At 39.9% G+C, this 9,850-nt stretch overlaps 1 protein-coding gene across 1 annotated transcript; it reads left to right on the forward strand.

Annotated features, from left to right (window-relative positions):
- The first annotated feature begins 1,624 nt into the window (after positions 1-1,624).
- Positions 1,625-6,134, forward strand: IAPP (islet amyloid polypeptide). Its single transcript, XM_062195523.1, has 2 exons — positions 1,625-1,704; positions 5,954-6,134. Exons 1-2 carry the CDS (start codon positions 1,625-1,627, stop codon positions 6,132-6,134), a joined length of 261 nt encoding a protein of 86 aa, XP_062051507.1.
- The last annotated feature ends 3,716 nt before the right edge of the window (positions 6,135-9,850 follow it).

Here is a 9,850-nt window from a genome sequence, read left to right on the forward strand (position 1 = left end):
GATGACTTTAAAAGGCAAGCTGGAGAGTGCTGTTATAATCTGAGCCATTCATAACTTCTTCACGGAACTAAAAGAAAAATCTATTTCTTCAAAATAATTGTAGTATTTGCACATAATAATTAATGCAAAGTCTTTCAAAGCTGCTTGGCTACATATAGTGATGCATCTCTGTTTAAATGCTGATAAACTAATTTTTTATGTAAAATTTGATGTAAAATAACTGTTTTAAGCAGTTAATCCCCTTCATATTTCACTATGAATATATTTTGATTCCTCACATCATTTTTATATACCACAGCCTTCTAGTTCAATCTGTTTCTTAAATGTCCTTAGCATTAAGTCATCAGGGTCATTTGTATTCAGTTATACCTGTAAGCCCAAGTGTAGGATTTAGGCAGAGGCAGGTACAAGCACAGGGACACAGGATCTGACCAGTTTACTCCTAGGAAAGCTGACCTTAAAACATTGTACAGGGAAGGAGGGGGTCAGATCACGGCAAACCAGAGACGTCTGAGTCAGCATTTTAAACACTGCGTGAAGACGTGTGTCACTTGAACAGAAGGGGTCCGCCACTCCCCCTTTTCTACATCCTGGACACTCTTCTAACCCTTGCTGTAGAAGTCCTGGCAACCTGATCCTGCAGGAGGTGGTTTCTCTGGGGATTTTTGCCTCCCGATTTTCTCCTTTACTCGTCACAAGTAACTAACTTTTCCTTGAGCAACTCCTGCTTGAGACTGATTATTTGGCAACACCCCAAGGGAACAGCCACCTGGTGTGACCAACAGCACACCACCTCCATGTCTCTGGCTTCATTCTCCCTACATCAGCCCATCAGTTGCTACTCTTAATCGCTTCTTTTTATTAATTTCTTGCTATCACAGAGGCTTGATTCTTGAAGACCCACTCCTATTTTACAAAGATAGCAAATTCAAATTTGTGCTGTGTATGACGCCCTGAGCTGCAAAAAGACAAGCTGTATCTGTTATGTTAATATTTACTAATGTGTTAAGGTGATAGTGATGCATCTGTTTCTGCTGTCTATGAGGCACTTCTATCTATGGGGATGGAAATTAATGAAGTCTCTGTGAGCTGCCTGATGTCAGAGCTGAGACAGGTGTGAAGGGTATTTAAGAGCTGGAGCACTGGTTAGCAAGTCAGCAGCAAAGCTTGGGATTCAAGCTTGACCTTGTTTCCATGAAGCTTTCTTGCTGTCAAAGTCATTTTCTGGTATTGTAAGATTAAAAGGTAAAAATTGTCCTGTTTGGGGGAAAGTATTATTTATTTAGGGAAAAGCAGACCTGCTGTTAAATGTTATATTTCAAAGTAAAGATAAAGAGCTTATGTATTATATACCGATCTTCCAGATTGTTTATAGAGAAGGGAAGAGAGTAAGCAGACATTTTTAAAATAATTTTAAAATTGTTTGAACAATATTAAGGGACTATATTGATATAATTTATAAGACCTATATTGCTATTGCCTCTTAATGATGATAGAGGTCTTATAAGTTCTGCTTTCAAAAGACTTATTTTACTGGGCTCTAATTTAAAATTACATCAGTTGGAACTACAGGAAATGTCCTGATTTCAGTGTGCATTATTCTTTTCAGAGAATTAGATGAGCAATGTGCATCCTGAAGCTGCCAGTAGTTCTACTTGTGCTCTCAGTTGCAATGAACCACCTGAAAGCTACACCTGTTGAAAGGTTAGTAACTCTAATACCCTTTTTCTTCTGTAAAGTGTGGGGAAATTAGAATCAAATATGGCTAAATCACTAACAGCTCTTGGGCCAGTAGATTTCTCAATCATGTTAAAGGAACAGAATTGCACACTGTTCATTGCTCCTTAAATTATGTGTTCTTTAAAGACTGTGGTGGAACTTGTGACAGACTTAGTCTTCTCAAGAAATAGGCTGGCAGAACTTAGAAGGCAAAGCCCTAGTGTGAATCAGGAAAAGCCAAGAGGTGGTAATTTCTGTTCTAATACTGAAACAAACCAGAGAAACTTAAGTAATGCAAGTATTTTACACTGGGGAAAATTTCAAGTTTTATCTCTCAAAAGAATGGAAATATCCAAAGCTTTTACATATTTTTCTAAACAATGAAATGGATAGAAATAATCTGGAGGGGGGTGCTAAATTAAAGGCGTTAAGAAGTTCAAGTTAGAAAAAATAATCAGAAATACAAAAAGTTATTCTTGATGAGATAACTTGTAAGCTGCTATAAATGTTAATTAATACGTCTTCAAAAATATTTTCAATAGGTTTCCAGTGCATCAGAATTTCCTAGGAAGGCTTATTGGGAAGGAATCATGGCATTTAAATGGTAGCTTTAAGGAGGTCTAAAAACTATACCAAGTGAAACTGTTGGCAGTGATTACAGTTTTCAAGTGGGAACCATTTAAAATGGTAATATCCCATTGGCAAGAGATTCTCAAGTCCCCATCTATGCATATATCATAAATAATGTACTGATGATTTTGTGCCAAAATCAGTTTTCTTCCATGTAGTCTTGTGAGACTGACCTTATTCACCTTCTAAGGCCAAGAAGAATTAAGCTTACCTCCCACAGAAGTCCTTGAAGTCATCCTAGAAAGCTTTTCATTAGAATTATCATCACCTTGTCTTGGTTTTCATTTGGGGTGTTTCTTCTTGGTTGGAAATCCATGACAGTATGTTCAGATTTCTCCAGCACACAGGTGTAATAACTGGTATGAACCATCATCAGGTTTTCTTTGTTATTTCAGAGATTGTTAGTTCAGAATGTTCTCAGAAATGGCTGTAATTTTCAACTTTTTTTTCATAGATAGAAATAATTTTAAAATAAATATGAAATTTCTGAGAAGCAGAATATTTGCAAGCTGACAGGAAAATTAGCAGTGTTACTGAGTATATCCATCTATATCTTGGTCTTTCTTTAGATTTTGATATATTCTAAGATGCCGTGCCTCACATGTCTTTTGCTGTTGGTTTGTTACACGTGAGCTTCACTAAGAAACAGAATAATACATAACATTACTTATTATCTGAATAATGCTTTTTTTTTTGGACAGGCAGATTTAGACAGAGAGAGAGAGAGAGAGAGAGACAGAGATAAAGGTCTTCCTATCCGTTAGTTCACCCCCCAAATGGCCGCTATGGCCGGCGTGCTGTGGCCAGCACGCTACGCTGATCCGAAGCCAGGAGCCAGATGCTTCCTCCTGGTCTCCCATGCGGGTGCAGGGCCCAAGCACTTGGGCCATCCTCCACTGCCTTCCTGGGCCACAGCAGAGAGCTGGCCTGGAAGAGGAGCAACCGGGACAGAATCCGGCGCCCCAACCGGGACTAGAATCCGGGGTGCCGGTGCTGCAGGCAGAGGATTAGCCAAGTGAGTGGCGGTGCCAGCCATTATCTGAATACTTTCATTCTACTCTCACACTTTTTACTTTGAGTTGTTGTTAGAAATGTTTACAAAATACTCTTCAAATTGCTTTTCAGCATGATTCCTGACATCAGTATGTTTGGTCATTTTTTTAAAGAAGAAATGATATATCATCCTGACCTTTTAAATCATTTAATAACCTACAAATTTCATAAAAAGCTAAGAAAGCCTATGTAGCAAATGTGTCAAATTTTAAGCTCCTTTAAGACATAAAGCTAGTGTGTATTTATTATTTAATATTTTCTTCATAAACTTCAGTCACATCATTTTGATTTATGCAACTTTCATATATGTACAAGATGGGACTTTATAAACCATACTCAAAATAACTTTATATTCATGTCTAAGGCAAAAGAAACATATACTTTCCCATTAACTTTCTTTATTTGAAAAGCAAACAGACAGAGAGCAACAGAGATCTTCCATCTGCTTGTTCATTTCCTAATTCCCAACAACAGTAGGAGTGGGACCAGGCTGAAGCGAGGAGCCCAGAACTCAATCTGGGTCACCCACATGGGTGATAAGGAATCAAGTACTTGAGCCATCACCTGCTTCCTTCAAGGGTGTGCAAACAGGAAAACTCTTACAATTTCTCTTAAGTAGAATGGTGGTAACACAACTCAAATAAGCTATAGTTTTATTTAGAATAAGTAAAACTCTATTCTTGACCTTCCAACCAATTATCAAATGACTGCTCAGCATTTAGGACAGTGAGTATTTTACATTCTACTCCAATCATTTGCTACACATATCTTGTTACGGATACTGCCTTTGAACCCTCCCAGTTTGACCTGTGACTTCCTTTATAGCTTTAAGTATATTCATTTACAGTATTTGGACCCATTTCCAATTCCTGCTCTTCTTCAGGAAAAGTTTGTCTTTCAGAATTTAATGTCCAATGTATGGAGTTAGCAGTTCAACCCTTGAAAGCATTCAATCTCTCCTTTGAAATGAACACTGCTCATGCTTACTGTACCTTCCAGGAGAAATAATTGAACAGGGAATGTGGATAACACTGATAAAGAACAAATAATTAGTTCCCCAAATCAGTTTCCTTTGCTGGAATAATTGGTTTGTCATCCTGTATTCGCACTGCACAAATATCCTGTTCACTTGAAGCTTGCAGAAGAAGCTACTGAGGTCAGAAGGAAATGTGCTAGTAAAGGTTTTAAAAACTCTAAAGCACACCTCACAGTATTGTTGATGATGGTGACGATGTTGTGTGATGATTCTCTATTCATTTTGCTGGACTGAAGTTTTATGCCCATGGGTTAGTAATTATGTGATTTTCTTTATGTTCCTGGCAGCCTCCATTCAACTCTTTGCTTCATGGGTTTGACTGCTTTAGATAACTCTTTTTTTTTTTTTTTTTTTGACAGGCAGAGTGGACAGTGAGAGAGAGAGAGACAGAGAGTGCCGTTGGTCACCCTCTAATGGCTGGCGCATCGCACTGATCCAAAGGCAGGAGCCAGGTGCTTATCCTGGTCTCCCATGGGGTGCAGGGCCCAAGCACTTGGGCCATCCTCCACTGCCTTCCCAGGCCACAGCAGAGAGCTGGCCTGGAAGAGGGGCAACCTGGACAGAATCCAGTGCCCCGACCGGGACTAGAACCTGGTGTGCCGACGCCACAAGGCGGCAGATTAGCCTATTGAGCCGCGGCGCTGGCCCTAGATAACTCATATTAATGAAATCATGTAGTATTGTTCTTTCTGTGGCTGGCTTATTTAATTTAGGGTAATGTCCTCATGACTCATTCATGTTGTCACATGCTGCATCATTTCCTCCGGACATTTCTTTGTCTTTTTAAAAAGATTTTATTTATTTATTTGAGAGGAGAGTTACAGACAGAGAGAGGGAGAGACAGAGAGAAAGGTCTTCCATGTGCTGGTTCACTCCCCAAATGGCCGCAGCAGCTGAAGCCGGGCCAATCTGAAGCCAGGAGCCAGGAGCTTCTTCCAGGTCTCCCACTTGAGTGCAGGGGCCCAACCATTTGGGCCATCTTCTACTGCTTTCCCAGCCATAGCAGAGAGCTGGATCTGAGGAGGAGTAGCCAGGACTCGAACCAGCACCCAGTATATGGGACGCTGGCACCACAGGCAGAGACAGCCTACTACACCACAGCGCCGGCCCCAACATTTCTTTAACATGCCTGCTTCAATTATCTCAAGGAACTTAACACAAATTAATATGTTTAACTCTTTTTTGAAAGACGTAGGAAATGAATAATTTTAAAAATTGCCCCATATTCCAAATGACATATATATTTTACTTTCTAAATCATCAGCAAGATTTAAAAGAATATAAGACAGACATTTTAATTATTATTATTATCTGGAATATATTCTGAACTTCTGAGTAAAGAATTACATTGGGAAATGTAATGTTGACCATGAGGATAGATATCCTATTATATCTCCAGCTATTTCTATAAACAACGTCCTTCAGTTCTCATCACTATGAAATATTTAGTGTCCCTTGGCTGTATCTAACCCCAGTTCTAATTCTGTGACCTTTCACATTTGTTCCTGTTACCAGTCATCAGGTGGAAAAACGGAAATGCAACACTGTCACGTGTGCCACGCAACGCCTGGCAAATTTTTTAATTCATTCCAGCAACAACTTTGGTGCCATTTTCTCACCTCCCAGTGTGGGGTCCAATTCATATGGCAAGAGGAATGCAATTGAGGTTCTAAACAGAGACCCCCTGCACTACTGACCCGGGTGGGAGCCAGTGCCCTCCGCAGCCCCTGCTGACTCTGTATAAACATGAGTCCCTGTCGCTTTCCCATTCCCGTGTAACTCTGAATCTGCTTGTCCCGTGTTTGTCACCACTACATGTAAATTGTCATTTGAGGCGTGTTTTCAATTTAGTACTAATTAAAATCCCAAAATAAAAAGACTATGTCTTGAAAGCTAAAATGTTTCCACCATTGATTTTTATTTTAAAAATACAAAACATCACTTCTTGGACTGTATTTTATGGCCTAAGTTAAAGAACAAAGAAGAAAAAGGTATTTTGAACCTTGATAAATTGTAAACAAATGATAGTAAAGGTATGATTCTGAATATAAGGAAACCAACCATTGTAAGTAGCCCTGTGAAACCATAATACTGTCACTAGGTTTCTGAAATGAGATAAGATATTGTTCAGAAAATAAGTAGGGCAGGCAGAGGTCTGGCAAAGCAGTTAAGAGGCCATCATTCCACATTAGAGTGCCTGGGTTTAGACTCAGCTCTGCTCTGATTCCAGCTTCCTGTGAATGCATGCCCTGGGAGGCAGCAGATGATGGCCCAAGTGTTTGCATCCCTACCACCCATATGGGAGACCCAGACTGAGTTCTGGGCCCCTGACTTCAGCCTGTCCCAGCCCTCCCTGTTGCAGACATTGAGGGAGTAAGCCAGAAGATTAAATAAATAAATATCTCTTCTCTCTCTCTCTCTCTCTCTCTCTCCATTCAGAATAAGTTCCTTTTTTTAATACATCAGTTTCCTTATTCTGGCATTCAAATCCTTCCTTAACTGAGCCCAGTCCTGTTTTCCATTTTTATCTAATGTGATTTCACTTCATGTACCTGCGCTCCTCCCAAACCACTTGGCTCTTTCAGCTGTTTCGATTATCATTGGATTTTCTCTCTTTATTTAACCTATGTCTCTTCCATCTGCTCCTTCCAAAGTGAGCAACTATCCCCAGTGCACCCTTTTGAAATATTTCAGTGACACCAAGAATCTTGAATCAGTGCTGTATTGAATGACTTTTCCTCTCACAAAGCCCTTAACATACCTTGAAGGTTAAAAGAAATGTAGCATTAGAATATTATATTGTTACAGCTTTATTTGTTTAAAATACTGTATTAGAGTTTCCTATTATTGCTGTATTGTTTGTGTAGCTGGTGCAGTTCTTCAACATTCCTAGATTCTAAAACGCAGACTCGAAGTTAATCATTTCACCACTTCACAAGTTTCCTGGTGCACACTCAAGGAACGTAAGCCCGTCTCAGTGTTCTGGGAAAAGTTCAGCTTCCTGCACCGCCTCCGTCTTCCCTGCTTGATACTGTGCTGGCACAGAGTTTGATAGCTACTTCCTGAAAACGGCTCGACGTTTATCACCAGCGTCTTGATTGATAGTGGATGGAATCATTGTGTGAACTAAAGATTTTTATAAAATACAGGGGCTGCTGTTGTAGCTCAGTGGGTTAATCCACAGCTTACAATGCCTACATTCCATATCACAGCACCAGTTCAAGTCCCAGCTGCTCTGCTTCCAATCCAGTCCCTGCTAATGCACCTGGGAAAGCAGAGGATGCCTTCCCTGCCACCCATGTGGGAGACCCAGCTGGAGTTCCTGGCTCCTAGCTTGGGCCTGAACCACCTCCAGCTGTTGGGACTACCTAGGGAGTAAACCAGCGGATGAAAGATCTCTCTCTCTGCTTCTGCCTTTAAAATTTTAAAAAGTTACAGAAGAAGCAAACACCTACCATTTTATCCCAGATAGGTTTAACAAAACATATATAATTAATGCACATCCATTTATCAAAGCATATTAATTATATTTTATTACCTTGAGTTACTAAACTCTTATTGTAATGAGTCCCATTTCACAATAAGTTAAACATAATATTACACAATTAAATATTTAAATAAAATTCTAAATTTCTCTAAGTGTAATTAAGCAAATTCCATAAAAACAGGTTTTCTGATGTGCTTGGATGACAGAAATGGTCATGTTTCTTAATTTATTGGAAGAAAAATGCTCTTTTATTTGAGTAATAACAGTATACTAGGATGCTTCCCTTTACCATTTTAGTTAATCTAGAATATACATTGAATTCATAAGCAAAATTCAAATTTTGCATATTGCTTAAACTTTGAAAACTTTTAATTTGTATTGCTTTTGTGAAAACATACTAATATACATTGCTCATTCCTTTTTTTAAAATTGATTTTATTTATTTGAATGACAGAGAAACAGAAAGTCAGAGATCTCCCATTGCTGGTTCAGTCCCCAAATGCCCATAATAGGGTAGGGTAGGGCCAGACTAAAGCCAGGAACCAGGAACTAAATCCAGGTCTCCCACTTGAGAGTGATAGGGACTCAACTACTTAAGTCTGCTGCCTCCCAGAGTACAACACAGCAGGAAGCCGAATCTGGAGTGGAGCCAGTACTCCACCCAGGCACTCAGAGGTGGAATATGAGCATACCAAGTAGCATCTTAACCACTCAACCACATACCCTACATTATTGGTAAAATATGTATGCTGACTGAAAATTCTGCCCCGAAACATGCATTAACGGCACATAATGAGATATCAGCCTACTAATGAGTCATAGTTCAGTGGAATTTCTAGAAGGAGAAACAAATAAACAAGGAAAACTAGAAATTATTCCATGATGCTCAAGCATGCCTTGATAATCAACCTGAAGTTTCCCATAGTCAGGAGAGAAATGGATGAACTATCTATGCTATGCAGATTTATCAACTCCAGAGCTAAACAGGAGCTAAGACTTTATATAATAACAGTAATTTTTTTTCTTATGTGAAACATTATATAAATTAGTCAAATTGCTGTCATTTGACTTTGCAAACAACAGTCTTATGGATGTAAAGATGTTAAACTTTCTATTGGTTGGAACTAGGGCAGATCTAAATAATTCCTTAAATAGTTAAATAATTATGTTGAGGTGGTTAATCTCGTAGTGAGGAGTATTTTTCTTCAGAGATCTTTTCTGCATGCTGGCTACAGCACTCCACTGATCAAATACCTTCAGTTAGATTCTTCAGGAAGACCAGGAGACAGTAGAAATACAAATAAGGGGCAAGCATTTGGTGCAGCGGTTAGGATGCCATTTGGGTGTGGGTGTTGTGGCACAGCAGGTCAGACATCTGTGTGAGAGGCTCACAGCCCATTACAGAGTGCTGGTTCCAGTCCTGGCTGCTCCACTTCTGATCCAGCTTCCCACTAATGTACCTGAGCATTCTTACCATGCATGCGGGAGACACAAATGGAGTTCCTGGTTTCTGTCTGGTCCAGCCAGAGCTGTTGTAGCCATTTGGCCAGTGAGCCAGAGGATGTAAGTTCTCTTCCTCAGAGCCTGCGTTGTGTCACATCAGTTTAAGCTACCACTGGCAATGTTGTCTTCCCGTATCAAAGAGCTGATTTCAGGCCCAGGTGCTCCATTTCTGACTCAGCTTCCTGATAATGTGTCTGGGAAAGCAGTAGAAGATGGACAAAGTGCTTGGGCCTCTGCCACCCACATGGGGAACAAGATAGAGTTCCTGGCTCCTGGATTCTCTCTGGCTGGCACCTGGCTATTGTGGATATTTGGAGAGTGAACCAGCAAATGGAAGATGTCTCTCTCCCTCTCCCTCCCTCCCTCTCTGTGTCACTCTACCTTTCATAGGAAAAACTAAACAAATCCTTTTTTTGTTTTTT

This window comes from Lepus europaeus, chromosome 6, assembly GCF_033115175.1.
Source record: "Lepus europaeus isolate LE1 chromosome 6, mLepTim1.pri, whole genome shotgun sequence".
Taxonomy (NCBI): Eukaryota; Metazoa; Chordata; class Mammalia; order Lagomorpha; family Leporidae; genus Lepus; species Lepus europaeus.

Excerpts from the sequence above, each read along its gene's own strand:
- IAPP (XM_062195523.1), top strand. The coding sequence starts at position 1,625 with ATGTGCATCCTGAAGCTGCCAGTAGTTCTACTTGTGCTCTCAGTTGCA. Across the intron at positions 1,705-5,953 it reads AAAGCTACACCTGTTGAAAG|TCATCAGGTGGAAAAACGGA; the intron begins GTTAGTAACTCT and ends TCCTGTTACCAG.